Source organism: Anguilla anguilla, chromosome 12 (genome assembly GCF_013347855.1).
Source record: "Anguilla anguilla isolate fAngAng1 chromosome 12, fAngAng1.pri, whole genome shotgun sequence".
In the NCBI taxonomy this organism is placed as follows: Eukaryota; Metazoa; Chordata; class Actinopteri; order Anguilliformes; family Anguillidae; genus Anguilla; species Anguilla anguilla.
In genome coordinates, this window is record NC_049212.1 from 14,377,668 (window position 1) to 14,396,818 (window position 19,151).

At 44.8% G+C, this 19,151-nt stretch overlaps 1 protein-coding gene across 2 annotated transcripts in view; it reads left to right on the forward strand.

Moving 5' to 3' along the window:
• zbtb16b (zinc finger and BTB domain containing 16b) overlaps window positions 1-19,151 on the forward strand; it is a 107,581-nt gene that overhangs the window by 60,993 nt on the left and 27,437 nt on the right. For both annotated transcript variants that reach the window (XM_035385278.1, XM_035385279.1), the window contains exon 4: window positions 5,885-5,971. In XM_035385278.1, the coding sequence (XP_035241169.1) occupies window positions 5,885-5,971 (87 nt within the window). The remainder of the gene's footprint in view (window positions 1-5,884; window positions 5,972-19,151) is intronic.

A 19,151-nucleotide genomic window follows, 5' to 3' on the forward strand; every position in this document is an offset into this window, starting at 1 on the left:
AGAAAGACAGAAAGAACCATCCTTTCGTGATATAATTCCGTGTATTATCACCTTTCTCTGTGTGTCTGCTTAATCATGTTGTGCAAGTACACACACTTTGGAGAAGACTTGCATATGACTGAATATGTCATGCACTGAGCCCCTTCAAAGACCCTTTTCCCTGAATATGAGTAAGCTTGTGTGTTATGTGTATGTGTGTGTCAGTATGGGGAGGGGAGGCGGGGGGAGGTGTGTTTACAATGAGAATGCATACATCTGTTGCATAAGCATAAAACGAAGTATGCCATTTTTTGACACCTAGACACATACTGAAGAATGTTCGCTTTTTTTTTGACAACAAATAGAATTCGATTGGGGTGGGAGTGTATGCGCGCACATGTGCATGCGTTTGAGTCTATATCTGCGTCTGTGGTGTTGAACTTTGAGACAGAGGGGCTATTTATATCTGAGGCTTTAAGTAATGGATTTTCGTGTTTCTGCTTGAAAAGACCTCACGTCCTGTAGTTTCACACCAAACAGACCTGACACTTCCTGTCAAAGCCCCTCCCCCACCTCCTGTTTTTGGCAGTTCCACATCCTTTGCCCTAGAGAGCTCTAGGAAACTTGTTGCTGCAACTTGAAGGGGGTAGCAGCACCTAAGGGTGCCTCCATATAAATTTTATCACAAGAGTGGTCCTTGGTCAGACAGCCCAAACTTTTATAAATCATCATTGTCTCAGTGTATGCTAACCATATCCAACAATACCCCTTTAAAAAAATATTTTTCTTTCATTTTTCCCCCGACAGACTTTGAATTAACTTCTAAGTCTCAGCTGGATGTAACAACAGGTTTACATCAAACAGTAGTGCTGAGCGCCGTTGAGACGAAACGAAGTTGAAAATAGGCTAGACATCCCGTAGTACTTCTCAGCTTTTGAGTGGGCGTGCTACACACTGCGCTGAGCTGCGGTAGGGACGGACTGAATTTTCCTGTTCGTATGTCGTGGGGTTTTCAGAAACTGGAAACAGAATTAAACGAGCATAGATTATGCTTCCCTATCAGGACGAGCTTAGCCGCTAATACTTTGATTCGGCGAATGAGCGACGTTGGGTCAGCTCGGCCTTGTTTGGGAATCACATGACACCTGCGTGACATCATCTGTGATGCGAGTCATGAGAACCGTGGCTTTGGAGGTCAGCTTCTCTAGAAGTGTGGGAGCAGAACATGTGCTGGGTTCACCAAGCAAAGCTCTCCCTGTCTCACCCTCTGGAGGGACTTGTTTTTGTTGTTGTGTCTGCAAACAGGAGAGAGAGAGTAAGAGAAATTGGCTGGGTAACTTGAGGGAAGAGCATCAGTTTGACTGAAGCGTGTTTCCCTTGAATGTCATTTTTTATTTGTGTCTTTTTTTAAATCCCCAAATATCCCTCAATCACACCAAAACACAATATTTTAGAGGTGAATGTTCATTTTTATATCACCATAGTTTTATTGTTTTCCCTTGATTTATTTCCTCTCTCTAACATACACACACACACACGCGTATACACACACACTCTCGCGCACATGCATGCACACACGCACACACAGTCTTGCGCACATGCATGCACGCACACACACACACACACACACACACACACACACACTGTCTCAGAGCCGATCATTACGGCTAGCAGAAAAGGAGCCCTGTCGTCTGTTTGCATGGGCCAATCACGGTGCCTCACTCTGCAGCCGCGTTTATTAGCGGGCTCCTGGCTGCAGCCCAGGCCCCGGTTTTTTTTTTTTGTTTTTTTTTTTTTGTGTGTGTCGGCTTGATAAAAAATGTGCTGCCCGCGGTACACTTCCACTCCAGAGAGGGAACACACAGTTCTGGTCTGGCCTTTCAAATTGGCAGCCTGCGTGCTGTTCAGTGACTGATAAGAGAGCACTGTAAATAAGACTGTATGGCACAGCTCGTTACCGCTGCAGGAGTGTGGTGTCTGTACTCATTGTTCTGATGCTGCTGCTTATTTAATGGATTTTTTCTTTTTTTTCCTGTGTGCTGTTTTTGGTACTAAGTGTACTTTCTTATATAATGGCGTTGTGTGTCGGCTTGCCAAACTGCAACAGTTTGTTTTTTTTGTTGTTTTTTTTTTTGCTTGCGCTGCGCTCGTATCCTCAAGGATACGTGTCTTTTTATTCTTTTCTTTTTCGGCCTCTTTTGTGCGAATGGGGGAAAGGGAAGCTTGAGCGACCATCTTGAGCGAGCACTGCAGGGCTGCATGACGAAACACAAATAAATAAACATATGTAAGTTGTGTGTGAGCGACAGGGCATGGGTTGGGTTGGCGGTGGCCCCGGCAAGCCGGGCGTGTTTTGATTTGGGGGTGGGGGGGGGGGGTGCGCCCCTATATTTCGGGTGGCCGTTGCGTCTCCGCTGCGTCGCTGTTTTGGCAGCGCTGACGTCTCTGAGATGTTTTCTGTAGGGCAGGCTGTGTGTCTCTGAGATGTTTTCTGTAGGGCAGGCTGTGTGTCTCTGAGATGTTTTCTGTAGGGCAGGCTGTGTGTCTCTGAGATGTTTTCTGTAGGGCAGGCTGTGTGTCTCTGAGATGTTTTCTGTAGGGCAGGCTGTGTGTCTCAGATGTTTTCTGTAGGGCAGGCTGCACGTCTCTGAGATGTTGTCTGTAGGGCAGGCTGCACATCTCTGAGATGTTTTCTGTAGGGCAGGCTGCACGTCTCTGAGATGTTGTCTGTAGGGCAGGCTGTGTGTCTCTGAGATGTTGTCTGTAGGGCAGGCTGCATGTCTCTGAGATGTTTTCTGTAGGGCAGGCTGCACGTCTCTGAGATGTTTTCTGTAGGGCAGGCTGCACGTCTCTGAGTTGTTGTCTGTAGGGCAGGCTGCACGTCTCTGAGATGTTGTCTGTAGGGCTGGCTGCACGTCTCTGAGATGTTTTCTGTAGGGCAGGCTGCACGTCTCTGAGATGTTTTCTGTAGGGCAGGCTGCACGTCTCTGAGATGTTTTCTGTAGGGCAGGCTGCACGTCTCTGAGATGTTTTCTGTAGGGCAGGCTGCACGTCTCTGAGATGTTGTCTGTAGGGCAGGCTGTTCATTTCCATGCCGTCAAACGCGGTGTTCTTTTTCTTTTTTTGTTCTTTTTTTGAGGCCGCTGCCACTCTTGAGTTGTGCAATATTTCAGAAGGGAAGTGAGAAAGGGACCTTCTGCTGCCGGCACGTGGCGTCCCTTGTTTGAGGTGTTGGTTGTGTAAGTCTTATGTGAGATTGGCCACTGTGTGTGCATGCGCGCGTGTGTGTGTGTGTGTGGGTGCGTGTGTGTGTTTGCGTATCTGTGTGTGTGTGTGTGTGTGTCTTTGCGTGTGTGTGTGTGTGTGTGTGTGTGTGTGTGCGCGTGTGTGTGTGTGCATGTGTGTGTGTGCGTGTGTGTGTGTGCACGTGGTCATGTGTGTGTGTGTGTGTGTGTGTTTGCGTGTCTGTGTGTGTGCATGTGTGTGTGTGTTTGCGTGTTTGTGTGTGTGTTTTTTATCTGCTCTGTGCATGTGTGTGTGTGTGTGTGCATGTGCGTGAGCGGATGCGTGTGTGTGTGTTTGCATGTCTGTGTGTGTGTGTTTGTATCTGCTCTGTGCATGTGTGTGTGTGTGTGCATGTGCGTGAGCGGATGCATGTGTGTGTGTGTTTGCGTGTCTGTGTGTGTGCATGTGTGTGTGTGTTTGCGTGTTTGTGTGTGTGTTTGTATCTGCTCTGTGCGTGTGTGTGTGTGTGTGTGCATGTGCGTGAGCGGATGCATGTGTGTGTGTGTTTGCGTGTCTGTGTGTGTGCATGTGTGTGTGTGTTTGCGTGTCTGTGTGTGTGTGTGTATGTGTGTGTGTTTGCGTGTCTGTGTGTGTGCATGTGTGTGTGTTTGTGTGTGTGTTTGTATCTTTTCTGTGCATGTGTGTGAGCGGATGCATGTGTGTGTGTTTGCGTGTCTGTGTGTGTGTATGTGTGTGTGTGTTTGCGTGTCTGTGTGTGTGTTTGTAGCTGCTCTGTGTAGGTTTTTAGGCTTTTTTCCTCTTTTCCCTTATGAGTAACAGGACAGCGGCTATTGATGAAAGCATCGGGGTAAAATTTATCACTTTAATTTAATTACTTCTGTCAATCGATGCGAATCCCACTGAGCAGCCGGCTGTCGGCGCCGTGGCGTAACGAGCGGAGCACACGACGCCGTCCGTGTTTCACGCCGTTAGGACGCCGCCGTCTCACGGTCACATGACCTGCCGGGTTACCGTCCCTGTTCGCTCCACCTTGGGTGGCCCTGTTTTTGCACACGCACCCTTATCCTCATACTTTTTAGGCAATGCTGTTATTCTTTTCCCCTTTGAAATAAAGTACCTAAGCTGAGCAGTGAGTATCCAGCTGTTTAAATGAGTGAAAAAGTGCACGTGGACAGTTTAGTCCTTTTGCCGTTCTATTCAACAGAGCCATATAGGATTCCGAACCCCAAAACCTGTTTGAAAGTAAAAAACAAATACTGATGAAGATGAGGAATTCTGGGTTTTTTCTTGGCATGGGTAGTGACAAGGTGACAATGGTTTTCAAACTGCTTAGAAACAGTACTGGACTCACTGCTGAGCAGGTTGAATGAAAGGAGCATTGTTATATGTAGTTATTCTATTCAGTTTTCATATACATGTATGTGTGTGTGTGTGTGTGTGTAGTTCACAGTTTGTCTTGATTTTCAGTGCTGTTTCTGATGAATGACTTCCTGTTTTCGCTTTCAAGAGCTATTATAAACTTTCACAACTACGCAATGACTCTCTCAGGTGAGGTTTTCAAAGAACGCCAGATTGCAGCTAACACCCCCGGTCTGACACTAAAAGGCGTTGGAGTATTCTGTGCATGTCAAGGGCGGTTGTTGCAATTTTGCCATTGCCTGCCCCCCTCCCCCAATTCCTGCCCTACCAGCGGCCATTTTCTCTTAAAACTGACCTTGTTACAATTCACATTTTACAGATATTTCTGTATCAGAGTTGAGCGCTTTGTTTTGGTCCTCTGTATTTCATGTCATCACTTAGCACATGTATGATTTGTTATGTAATAAAGTTCGATATGGCAATATGTACTAGTCCAAACTTCATGATGTTGTTGGGAACAATCAATAACAAATGTTCTAAACGTTCTGGTCTATTTTTTTCCCTGTGCAATATTTGTATAATTATGGCTTCAATGTTGCTTAAATGCACTAGTGCTTTGGCCTCTTCTTTGAATACCGTGTGCTTGTTGTTTGTCTTCAGGTTCTAGCGTAATATTTTTGAATTTGGTACTTTCTGGAATGAAATGAAACTTAATAAAGCAGAACTTCAGAAAATGCATAACTCTGGTGGTGTGACACAGGGTTAGATTGTGGTTAGATTAAGCAGAGGCCTATTACCTTTCTCCGAGTCCTTGACTCATGTTTTCTGACTGCTGAAAAAGATACATGTGCAGTTTGCATAGCTGTCTGATGTTTTTGCTTTAGCAGGAGGAGTAGGAATGCACCCTCATGCTGTTTAAATACTCCCAAGGGATTTATTAGCAAAAGAATCTCTGTCAGTTTATCTCAAGTTATTGCGCCAGACCTTGGAATACTCATGTCGCCTGACTAGGGGGAAGTGATGTCATCCAAATGGTACCGTTGTCATGGCTGCCGTACATAAGAAGGTCAAGAAAGATGCGGTTTACGAAAGGAAAACACACAGTTTGTAAATAACAGCAGACGTCTGTTGGAGGCAGTAACTGAGTGCGTTTGCCTCTTTTAGATTTACACTTTGTTCTCCTTACAGTGAAATACGCTAGTTTGGCTTGTGCGCCCCCTCCTCCCCTCTCCCCCGTCCCTCATAGAGAGCCCGTGTGTCCATTCGTGAATGACTCAGTGTTGCCATTCTTCTGTTGCAGCTGGAGCGAAACCCTTCGTATGCGATCAGTGTGGGGCCCAGTTCTCCAAAGAAGACGCCCTGGAGACGCACAGGCAGACACACACAGGTAACCTCAAAGAGACAGACACGCACAGGTAACACTCCTGAAAGAGAGAGACACACACAGGTAACCTGAAAGAGAGAGACACACACAGGTAACCTGAAAGAGAGAGACACACACAGGTAATACACCTGAAAGAGAGAGACACACACAGGTAATACACCTGAAAGAGAGAGACATACACAGGTAACACATCTTGCCGACAGACGCACACAGGTAGAAGGCCTCAAGCAGACACACACAGGAAATGGACCTCACACAGACACACAGGTAACACACCACACAGACAGACACACAGGTAACACACCCCACAGACAGACACACAGGTGACACACCCCACAGACAGACATACAGGTAACACAGCACACAGACAGACACACAGGTAACACAGCACACAGACAGACACACAGGCGACACACCCCACAGACAGACACACAGGTAACACAGCACACAGACAGACACACAGGTAACACACCACACAGACAGACACACAGGTAACACCACACAGACAGACACACAGGTAACACAGCACACAGACAGACACACAGGTAACACAGCACACAGACAGACACACAGGTAACACAGCACACAGACAGACACACAGGGAACATATCTCACAGACAGACACACAGGTAACATATCTCACAGACAGACACACAGGTAACATATCTCACAGACAGACACACAGGTAACATATCTCACAGACAGACACACAGGTAACACCACACAGACAGACACACAGGTAACACCACACAGACAGACACACAGGTAACACACCACACAGACAGACACACAGGTAACACATCACACAGACAGACACACAGGTAACACCACACAGACAGACACACAGGTAACACCACACAGACAGACACACAGGTAACACAGCACACAGACAGACACACAGGTAACACAGCACACAGACAGACACACAGGTAACATATCTCACAGACGAACAGGCAGGCCAAACACCTCACTAACAGGTGTGCACAGATAATGCATCTCACAGAATGACACACAGATAGCTTCAGGAGGAAGGCGAGGAGGTTACACACTTCCCCGGCCCAAAGCTCTCCCTCTGTTCCGTGGTCTGTTTACGGTAGCACGGTAGCTGCTTTTGGCAGTTTGCTTTTAATTGCCTGGAATCGCACAGTGCAAACAATTTTTCGATAGTGGGTTCTGTCGGTTTGCCTAAAAGGTTACTTCTTTGGTGGGGTGCCAGATTGATTTGTTGACAAGGAAGAAGTTGCACAAAACTGGTCGATCACGCACGGGCTCCAGCAAGAGCAAGAGAGGAGTAGACACCATAGACTGCCATGTAATTCACAACCACACGGTGGCCTAGATTCAGTCAAACATTTTTCTTCCAAAACTATGACTTGCAAATAAATGGATGAATCTGAAGTAACCAGTTTTTAGCGTTCTTCTATTACTGATGAGGATTTTAATACTAATTTAATACTAATTTATGCTGAACTGTAAGGAAAATGACACTATTTTTATGAAGATGGATGTTGGCTGAATCCAGGTCTGAATATATTTTAACCTTGTGAAACTTTTTTGCACCAAGACATCCCTGTAAGATAACTAGGCAATTGTCACAAAGAATAGATTACATTTGTGGAATATGTTCATCTCATAAATGAATCGCAGTGTTTTGTTTTCTGTTTTAATAGATGAAGTGTGATCATGAGTTTAGGAAAACAGATCCAATTTAGTTAGTATGATTTTTTAAAAAGGCTTAATGTTCTGGTCATGATTATAGCCTTCATTTAGGGTATATCAGAAACCTTCAAGCTTGACTTTAAGCAAGAGATTGTTTAATAATAACATCTCATTTCAATAAAATAAAATACTATATTTTAAAATAACAGTTTGGTTTTCTCCAGATTTCCACATTTAGTTCTATTGTGACTTCTTTTGTGCTGTGTTACTTGAGCATAGCCTGATGACTTATTTTAAATATCTCATTTCTTTCTGTAGAATCAGATATCAACACTTCTCTTGGTCTCTTCAAAGTTTCTCTGTGGTATTATATTTATTTTTTACAGATGTTAAAATCTGACTTTTCATCCAATAATTTTTTTTATATATTTGCGTGTGTACTGGATTGTGTGTGACAGTGGAGCAGCAGAGGCTTACAGTAAACAGTAAACAGTAGTGTTGCTGGTTTTGGGGAACAGGACTCCTCCTGGGTTATAGGGTTACGGACGAGAAAGCGTATACCGCGGTACAGGCAGAAAAGCAGGAATGTGTCCAAGTCGCCCCTCAGCCTGTGAGCCTTAAAAAAAATTAAATCAGAGGGTAGCAATCGATATGGGGGGATGTAGTGACCGAGTTAGCTTGTTTATCACCATCTTAGCGATGACGCTAGCGTTGGCTACAGTTAAACTGAAGGCGGAGTCTAAAGCTGGCTTAATGTAAGAGTGACAGGAGAGAGGGCCTGCTACCGTTTCACTAGTGGACCTCCTTTGGCACCGCGCTCGCCCGTGTGTTGGTCTGCCGTCCATGGCCACCAGCGGTGCAGTGGCGTTTTGCGGCTGTATGTTCAAGCATTGAGAAATTTACTCCTCGTTTCTCAATGGAGCGGCTGAGCTCCTGTAGAAGATACCGGAACAGACTGTGCTGTGACTGCCCACACCACAACTGCCATTTGCATCATTTGTGATCACATTTCTCTTGTAAAAAGGCTAATGTACTTATGAACAATATTTTAATAATAGTATAATTAACAACCATGTAACAGGCTGTGGCAGACAGGCGAGATTATGAGACATCGCAGTATTAACAAATAACATTTGACTACTTTGGATCCGTTAACACAAGGAAGGGATTATGACAGACAGTGGAAGGAATCTTCCAGTTCTGAATGCTATTCAGACAGGACGTCACCATGGAGATAAAGGGGTTTGTTGTTTCTTTAGTTTTTGCTCTGTAGGACAGGGAAGTGTCTCCCAGATGGAAAGAGTTGTGACTTCCTGTGGAGATGAGGATCCACATACATCAGTATTTCCTCTTTTCTTAGAGTGAGGGGTTGGACGTTCTTACATCATGCTCCTGTTCAGCTGAAAAAAGCCACTGCGAAGACAACTGTCTTGTGTCAGTGTTGTGAGGAATCTTTCATGGAGCGTCTAAGAGTCTCAGAGCCAAACACTCCCCTTATGGATTATGTCTGGTGTGGTCACCAGGATAAACACTTTGGCTCATGTTGCTGGGTTTGACCAGCAGTCAGGGCTGGAAACACAGATACAACACAAGCAGAACAGACATAGCGGTTATGTTGTGGAATCCTCCCCTGTAGATACATACATCAAGTCCAGCCAGTTAGTGTTGACTAATGAGACTCTGTGAGCTGTTATTTTTCTGCAGAGCATCATACGCAGGAAACAAAATCTCTTTATGGCTCAGGCTTTGGAGGGTCTTGCTATGATGACTCCAGTGGTGTACTGGGGTACTGATGAGGGAACCAGGTCTGCCAAAATACTGGCTAAATTTAGAGTTTGGGGGGGGGCAAAGTTAAACTGGCATCTAGATTTGTGTCATCCTGTATGTGATTAAAGCAGCGATGCTTGTCTCTCCCATGGCTGTCAAGTTTATACAGTAGTTTAATAAGTGTGAGAGTGCATAACAAGATTATTCAGTGTACTCCCTTGTATCTTTGCTTTTTTCAATTTATGTCTAATTCAACAGGACTTTAGCCTACCCCTTTCGCTCTGTGTCCTTCTAGTTTAGTGTGTGCGTGCGTGCGTGCATGCGTGCGTGCATGTGTGCATGTGTGTGTGTGTGTCTGTGTATGAATGACCTTATGTAGTAGGGCATATGTGTGTGTGTGTGTGAGTGTACTGTGGCAGTGTGTTTGTGTGTGCATATGATGCACAGGTAGCCCATTGGGTTGAGCAGCCACCAATCACAGTTATTATATCTCACTTTGTATCTCGGTTGTGATAATTTGGAAGTCCGTCCATGGGAGTTCTCAGTCAGCCAGCAGACGGAGCTGGTTCTTGCTCTACCTCACCGCAGGAACGCAGCGGAGCGCCTTGTGTTTTTGCGGTCCTACACGCCATGCCAGTGGATGACTAAGAGAGAAAACAACTTTATATTGTGCAATAAAAGGCTTATTTTCTTGTGTTGCTCCGACTGTGATTATTCACATTTATTTACGACGGCTACAGATTGCTCCCACCCTTAAATGATTACTCTGTGCATAAAGCCCTTTGGCGTTCATTTTGACGGAACATGCGAGTTTGATGTGGTGCAGTGTTGTCTGGTTAGAAAGGAAAAAAAAACCCCACCGATGCAGGCCAGCTTCCAAAAAGGAAAAGGATACCACGCTCAACAACACCAGGTGAATGGAACTCTAACCTTAAGTGGCACACAATGTATAAATAGTTAATGGGCGTCGACACGGTTTACCATCATCAGAATTTTCTAGCTGGCCTCCCGATGTTGTAAACATGCGGCGCTCCGTTTCAGACTGGCAGTTTGACCAGGGTAAGGGGGGGGGGGGGGGGGGGTGAAAAGGGCTCTTTGTTTTCGGCTGTGTGACAGTTGTCAAATCTTGGGTGCTGCTGCAAATAAAATGACACAATTATCAAATTATTCAGATTTGGCAGGAGAGGAATGCATTTTAAAATTGCCGGGTGTTGGTTCTCATAATATAATACTTTCCTTCAGTCTGCTGATTTTGTTCTTTTTGTGGTGGATTGGTGCGATGGGCCATGTGATAAAATTGGAGCGATTGAGTAGTAATGTAGGACTTCGGTCAGCTTTTTTAAAGTACCGAGGTCAGGCTTTTCTTTTTTTTTTAGCTTTTAAAGCATGCCAACATGCTCAATTATTTCACTTCCTGTCCAGAATACAGTGACCATGAACTTTTGTCTGACAGGAGCCATTTTATCTCCTTGACAGATAAACACTTCTTTCTTTCCTTTGTATGCTCGCATTGTATACTATGACCAGTCCAGCTTTAACCAGTGATTCAGCACTTGAATGAAAGTCCTTTTTTTGGCATTAAGCACAAACTGCAATTAAAGTCTTCACCTTATAAATGCACTGGCTTGGCATTGTGAAGAAAATAAATTCAGAGATGGCATTGTTTTCTGTGTTAAGTGTAACAGATTTAAAGATGAGGGGGGAAAGTGGTAGTGTTGTCAGAGGGCATGGGGGATGGCTGGCAGGCGGGAATTTGGTGCCAGGGCTCGGTGGAAAACAACATCATGCGCTGTTGTTTACACACTGGCCCAGCTCTGTCATAGTCACCAGCCCTGACCTACTTAGAGAGGGTATAACTGCCACCCTCAGGAGCAATGAGCTGGAGTCCAAATTCACCCCGGAGTAATGCAGAAACGCATCCAAAAACCGAGCCCTGGCTTCTTATGTAATACCATTCACTTGATATTCCTGTAACATAATACCCTTCAGAGGCGGAAAGGTTGTATATTTAAAAAAATGATTCAGTCCTATCAATATGTGAGAAGGTATGCCGTACGGTGATGCGTCTTTAAAAAATAAATAAATAAATAAAATGTCGGTGAGAGTGTTTAGTGTCAGTGTTTGTTTGTTGGCGGGGTGATGTAGTCGTGCTGTAATCAAGCTGGGGGTCAGAGATTGCAGCTGGTACAGCTGGCTGGGAGCGGAGGCGTACGAGAGAGGGAATTTGATACGGCCGCGAAGCGGGGGAGCCGCTCTGTCTGAAGATGGCACCCTGTCAGGCGGCAGTAAATCGGCCCTCGTTTAGTTAGCGCTTTGCTCAGACCGGGGCCGGAGGTGCGTCCGCCGCACGCACCGTTTCCACGGTCGCACGTAGCGTAGCGGCTGGGAAACCGTGACTCCAGTGTTGTAGGTTCAGTTCCCTGGTGGGTCAGTGGCGTTGTGCCCCTGATCCAGGTACTTAACCTGAATTGCTTCCGGCTGTGTAAATGGGTTGGATGTGAAAACAATGCAGGCTGTGTATACGACCCTGGACAAGAGCGTCTCCTAAATGCCTAAAGTTTACATTTGTTGAAAGGCGTGCACCTTTATTTGGAAATGCGAGTGGCCTCCAAGGGGATCAGGAGGGGCGGGGCAGGGTTGCCAGAGTTGGGGGGTTTTTAGTCTGGTCGTTTCCACCATTGCTGGACTCTTGTCTTCAGTCAGATTCTGGAGCGAAAATATGTGAAGCACATTTAGATACGAGAGCCGTTCTCTTACAGAATGGGAATGTCATGATTCCAGAAGAAACCGGGTTCTTCGAAGTACTGTGAACCTCTTAGTTGGCAGACTGCACAGGAAGTGGGGGCTGGCAGAGCTTGCTTCATAGGAGAGCGTGGCCGTGGTTTCCCAAGTGGGCAGAGGCTGTTGAGGTGATGAGATGGGCTTGTGGAGGTGGCATGTTCTGGCATTCCAAAATGAATGAAAAGAAAAGATCTAGAATGAAAAGAAAAGATGATCTGCTGAATGTTTTTGGAAGTCTAATGTTTAGTTGACTGAACTATCAGGGAGACACAATGTACAGCACAGAGTGCCTCAGTATCCTCTGAAGGGGTTTTATAAAAAAGGTTTGAATATTATTACAGGTGGGCTTTAGTTACAGGGTTGTGTTGCCCTTCTGTAAAAAAAAAAAAAAAAAAAAAAAAAAAAAACTCAAAGGAGACGCAGAACCAGCGGTGTCCCTTCCGCTTTGACAGGAACACAGTAATATGATCCCCATACTGTAGATCCTCATAAATAATTTGATTAGTATTAAAATCAATGGCCTGGAACACTCTGTGCGAAGCGGACATCAGAGGAGTCGGCGTGTGGAACGCCGTCCCCCGTGTCTGCGTGCGAGCCCGCGCTTCCTTAACGAACCCGTTTGGGTGATTTGCGCTTTTCTTTCTCCTTTCGGTGGCTTGTAAATCGGTGAAAGAGCCTTGGAAGGTGGCGCCCGGTCCAGAGTGGCTAAACGGTGATCAGGCCCGGCGAACGTGAGCCTCGCCGTTTCCAGCGCCGTTAATTATTGACGCGGCCGCCCCCCCCCGCTCCGGCGGCTTTGTGGGCCTCGCGCCGCCTTTGTGGGGTCACCTGAGGTAACGCAGAGTGTGTCACACTCCGTAGTGTCCCACTGAAACGCTGGCCGGAAGATGCTTATCACAGCAGGGAGCCGCTTACAGTGTGCTACATCACATTATTAGCTTGGCAGCCGGCAGTTAAGTGGAAAAAGTAACGCTTGTTCTAATTTGTTATTCATCGCTGAGGATAGAGCAGTAACGTGACTGCGTGACTTAAACTGCTCGTGTCTGTGCGTGTGCGTGTGTATGTGTGTGCGCGTGTGTGCGTGCGCGTGCGTGTGTGTGTGCGCGTGTGTGCATGTGTGTGTGTGTGCGCGTGTGTGTGTGTGCGCGTGTGTATGTGTGTGTGAGTGTGCGTGTGCGTGCGCGTGTGTGTGTGTGTGGGTGTGAGTGTGCGCGCGTGTGTGTGAGCGTATGTGTGTGTGTGTGTGTGGGTGTGTGTGTGTGTGTGTGGGTGGGTGTGTGTGTGAGCGTGTGTGTGTGAGCGTATGTGTGTGTGCGTGCGTGCATGTGTGCGTGTGTATATGTGCAAACTGACTGCATGTCTCAAACACTGGACTTTGTGCCCAGCAGGTCAGTGTGCCCATGCTGTGTCTCTTCTTTGCAATATGAGCAGAAGTGTAACAGGTGATCTATAAATGGTTATCACAGGCTCAGCACTGGATGTGCAATCCAACAAGTGACGTCGAGTTCGTCTGTGTGTTTCTGCGTGTCTGTGGCCCATTCTCTTTGTCAACCATTATGTGACATTAAAATGACATTAAAATTGTGTTCCGTTGTACTCAGAATAATTTAGGCTGAATTTTAAATTAGTGGGAGGGGAATTGGCGGCGCTACTGCCGTCTCAGATGTTTATCGTGACAACAGTACATCTGAGTTTTCTGACATCACAGCACTGCGGGAAATACATTGAACTGTTGCAATGGCAAATTAACTGCTCAATTAGGAGTGATTAAGAATTCCTGTGTTCTGTGCATGTGACTTACAGAGTCAAACGCGGGCACGCCTTCTATTTCGTGTTGGCGAGTCACGGCAGGGAGAATCGTTAAGGGGGAGAACCTGGCAGCTGATTGCGAAATCTAATTAAGCAGACTGACCAGTGTGCATCAAGACAAGTGGTACAAGGCATTTCAAAGCCAAGATATGGAGAGAGAAATAGAGGGGGAGAGAGAACAATGCAATGGCCAGGAAAAAAAAAAAGCAGGGAAGATCAGTTTTGTTGGGCGATTATGGATTTAGGTTTGTCTTGCTGTTCATTCCCTGCACAGCCACCAGTGGGAATCGTACGGTTTATCCACAAATTTGTCTCTGAGAGAGGTCTCCTGTTTCTCTGCTCCACTGTTCTTACACTTGTGTGGGTCTGGCCTCAGTCTTCACTTCAACCCCCATTTTAAATCCCTTTAAACGGAGAGACGGTCTCTCTGCATGCGAGCGATAGGGGAAAGAAAGGATACGGAAGAGGCGGTATTGTGCTTATATCCTTCAGCGTGTTCACTTGAACTGTATTCATTTTGTCTCCTTGGACTGCGCTGGAGCATAATAGCCCCAGAACCCAGACCTTGAGGTACGCGTGGTAAGAATCGGAAGACCTTGCAGAAGGTGGAATACTCAGTAATGGCAAAGGTTCCTTTGTCCAAAAAAGGGGCAAAGTCACTCGTGGTTAGATTTCAGAGATAATTGCCCCGACGCAAAGAGATTTTTTTATTTTTTTTATTTTTTTAAAGTACTCGTATAACTTCAATTAAGTGTAACTTCACTTAATTTAAAGTGAAAATGCTTCGGGATTCACAAGCAAAGACATTGTTGTTTTAATTTTTTTTTTTTAAGTTAAGCCTTGCATTACTTTATTGTCAGCACAGAATTTGATCTAACCTTTAATCCTAAACAAAACCCATGATGAAATCTAGTTGCCTAGTGACATGATTTTCACGCTTGGCAACTAGGATGAATTACCGGCCCCCACATTGTGTGGCATGTGAATGGATGATGTCATAAAGATAATTTGCATAGACTACTTCTGTTACATGACTTGATGAAATTGAGACCATTGTAGCATTGTCTGTAATGTATCCAATGACGCTTCTATAACAAAAGAAAACTATAACAGAATTTTGGGATAAATTACTGGTGAATAATAGAAAGAACAGCAGAGCAATGGCAGTAAATAAAAATATTTTTTCACCGGTAATTTATCCCAAAATTTTGTTATAGTAAGTGTAAAAAATATTGAAGCGTCATTGGAAATTGTACAGACAATGTTGCAATGATGGTCTCAATTTCATCGAAACAGGATTATTTTTAATTTAGTCAACACTGGGCCTCATTCACAATACATTTCTTAAATTATTCATACTTTCGTACGAAAAATAAATATGTGATTTGTGACACGTGCAGACCTTTGTTTTTTGAATATCCCAGGTGTATGAGATGATGAATGTTTATAAATTTTATGCACAATCCTGTCCATGTGATTAGCATAAGGAAACAGCCATGAACAAGTACAGATAATAAAAAAAGTGATGAATGCCGAAGTGTTTGTGGAAACATTCTTGCATATAGTTTACAATTAAATGTGACCGTACACAGATTTCATGAATTAGGCCCATTTTGAGCACATTGTGTACAATATCAATACACATTTGGACAGTGTCATTATTAATATATTGTACAGTAATGGCAAAATATCATAAAATATGTGTGTCATACAACATATAGGCGACAGCGGCTTTCAGCCTTGTCAGTTGAGGTGGGAGCATACTTACTGCGTAAACTAACTTTGGCTTGTTCCTACAAACTAAATGACGTAAAGTGACATGTTTGTGGAGAAAACGAAACTCTGCATTGACTTCGGCCACCGCAGTGTACACGTCCGTGCTGGCCAAACCAGATGAGATGTTTGTATGCCAGCGTTAATGCGGAGACTGCCTGCAGTTGGTCTAAAATATCATGTGGCTGCCTGAATTGGCTGTGTCCTTTTTCCATACCATCTTCTTTCTTAGTTTTTCCAGCGCTAAATAAATTTAAGTGACTTTTTAAACCAAGTTTCTGCTCCTGTACAATAGCCATAGTTGTTTTCTGCATTGTTATTTCCATGTTTCCCGTGGTTACCATAACCGCAATCTGAATCCCCCCTCTCAGCGTGAAGTGTCACTAAATTAATATTTTAAAGCAGCAATTTGTCGTATTCAGTTATCTTTTAACTTCTTCCTTAGTATACACACACGTTTGTATGTGGCGTGGTGCCATGTTCGCCCCTGCTACTATAGCAGCTAAATTTGTCTTCTTATGAAGTATACTTCCGGCTCTAGTCAATGGCTCCTGTGGACCAGGCTGTTTGGACACAGCCAGAGTTTCACACAGGTTGCAATAGGGAATGAGCAGTAATGCAGTGTGGCAGTGGTGTAGCGTAACGGTCAGGGGACTCGTCTTGAGGCTCCAAAGTTGTTGGTTTGATTCCCGGGTGCAGCACTGCTTTTATATCCTTGAGAAAGCTGAATTGCTTCAGTGAAAATACAACCGTATGACTGGATTGAATGCAGAGCAAACACTAGCGGTGTAAGGTGCGCTGCGTGTGGCTAAAGACCTGGAACGTAATGTAAAAATGTAATGCATTCAGTACAACCTTGCTTTAGCGCACAGACATTGTAATGGCAGTTTACTGCCAGTCATAAGAATTGCGCAAATACTACAAGACTGGAGTTGAAATGTGTCCTTGTATATTTAAAAAAAAAACATTTGCTATTATTTGCGAGGCAAAGTTAAGTACAAATGATGATTGAATGCAGGCCTTTGTGTAAATTGGCCTGTATGATGCTTCTGTCTGATTGGTTAGTTGTCCAATCTTAGCTGACCATATATGGTAACCTGTAGCAAAAAATCTTGAGACAGAATACTTATTTTTACATAGTGTTTTTTAAATGCTGCACTTAAATCTTGAGACAGACTAATTTTTATTTTATAGAGTGGAGCATTTTTATTACATTCTTATATTTTTAAACTGAGCGGTGAAATCCAATCTTTTTATATCAATTTTAGATTAATCATTTATTTTCCTTTTGATTATAAATATGCACATTTTGTCTTAGCTTCAGCTTTTTTTTATTAGGCCTACAGTCCTTGTAGTTTTTGCTATAATGGAAAGATTTTATTTGAAAGAGTCATGAGAGAGAGAGAGAGAGAAAGGGGGGTTAAAAAAAAACCAAAAGCTTTCTAATCCAGCCCTGCTCCGGGTCCCCCCCCCCCCCCACCCTGGGCCAAGTCCTTTATTTCGGGAGGTCTGAAGAGGCCGGGGCAGTCCCCCTTTAAGAGGGCGGTGTCCGTTTACAGTGGCCCTCTCCAAACGCCGGCCGTCCGGTCGGCCCGGAATGTGATTGATTATGTGGCATTTACGCCATTGAGGGCTTTTCCGCGGGCCGGGGTCACGGGGTCATCTCCTGTGCCGCCACGGCCAATCCGCTCCCTTTTGTACAGTGAGAGACGGAGAGAGGGCCCTCACCAGTGGCCTTTTCTCTTTCGCCTGGGAAAAAGGGGGGATGGGGGAGCGGAGAGACATCAATTAGAAACTTTTCTTTGTATGCCCTTTCTCTCAAAGGACACTGGACTTTAGCGTGGATGCTGCTGTGATTTTTAACAAACCGAAAGAAAAAGAAAAAAAAGAAAACCCTGTAGGAAAGGGTTAAAGATACCCTGTACATTGAAGAGATATTTATTTACTTATTCACCTGTTTATGTATTTTGTCCAATGGGACATGTTGGTTTTATGTGTGAATTTTCTCTTTATTTTCTGGGCAGGCCAAAGTGTTTTACTGGGATAATGGAAGCATGCATGCATGGGTGATGTAAGACATTCCTCGGTATTTGTGAGGGCTGCATTTTCATTCAAGAAGTCCGCTGATTGCGTAATAATGTGCCCAATCACTCACCGGCAGCATGCTAAACAAGCTACTCCAGCTGACGACCATTCGCTTGGAAATAGGCTATATCTTGGACTGCGAAAAAAAATGTAATTTCCATCAACTCCATATTGTTACCTACAATCAAAGCCTTGGGTATCCTGGCCACAAATCATTGGTTAGTTGATAATCCTCATTTCCTCATTTGGCGGGCAATCCTTTGAGCTCTGATTAATCTGAGCTGTGGCTTCATTCAGAACCTGGCACAGGTACTCTGTTTGGTTTTGTGCATTGGTCATTGTGCCTAAATTAGACCATGGCTCAAAGTTGCATCCAAGAAAAAAATACTATGCATTTCTCACACCTTGAGTATACCTCCAGTGTTTGGTTTGACAGTCACAATGTTTTTTTGTTTTTTTACCAAAGTGGTGTTGCATGTGCAACATTGTTCTACTGGTTGATTTATTCTATGGGTTATTCTGGTTCAGTGGGTTAGTTAGTTCTATGGATTGGCCCATTCTATGTGTTGATTGGTTCCGTGGTTTTGTTAGTTCCACAGGCTGGTTAGTTCAGTGGATTTATTTCCATCAGTTTAGTAACCTCAGTGTTCGGCCATTGCTTCTGCACTGCCAGTCACTTTTCTGTTGGTATTCCACATATAATATTAATGGTTTGAGGTAATTTTTTAGATGTGTAGCAACACAAGCTTGTCAAACTCATGCACGGCCGCGTTGTACATGCACGGGTTATTCGGCGTTCGCTCTTTTTGAACATGGTGTTCTGTGTCGGTGCATTGTAAGGTCTTGCATGAGTGCATTCCACATCTAAATGAGAGTAACTCAAGCCTTGTTCATTTCAACCTGACATGCTGATAAGGGCCCTTTGAATTACAGCAGGGGAGGTGGAGCAGGGAAGCAAGCGCATGCGTGTGTGTGTGTGTGTGTGTGTGTTTGTGTGTGTGTCTTCACACAACCTCCGCCAACCGCCTGTGAGGATAGAGTAGCATCGTGTCTGCATGGCTTAAACTGCAGGTGTGAGTGTACACCGGGCATGTGTGGTTGAATAGTGAGGGGTATGGACAGTGTGCATATGTGGATTTGTAGTGTGTGTTGTCCAGTGATGGCAGACAGCACTCTGGCCTTGGTGCATGGCAGTTTCCTGTAGACTAATGAAGCTCAGAAGCTCAGTGAGAGCACACAGAGAGGCTGCAAGACAGGGGGTCTGCAATGTGAGGACATTCTGCTTGAGCACTCTGAACGTATGCTGCCT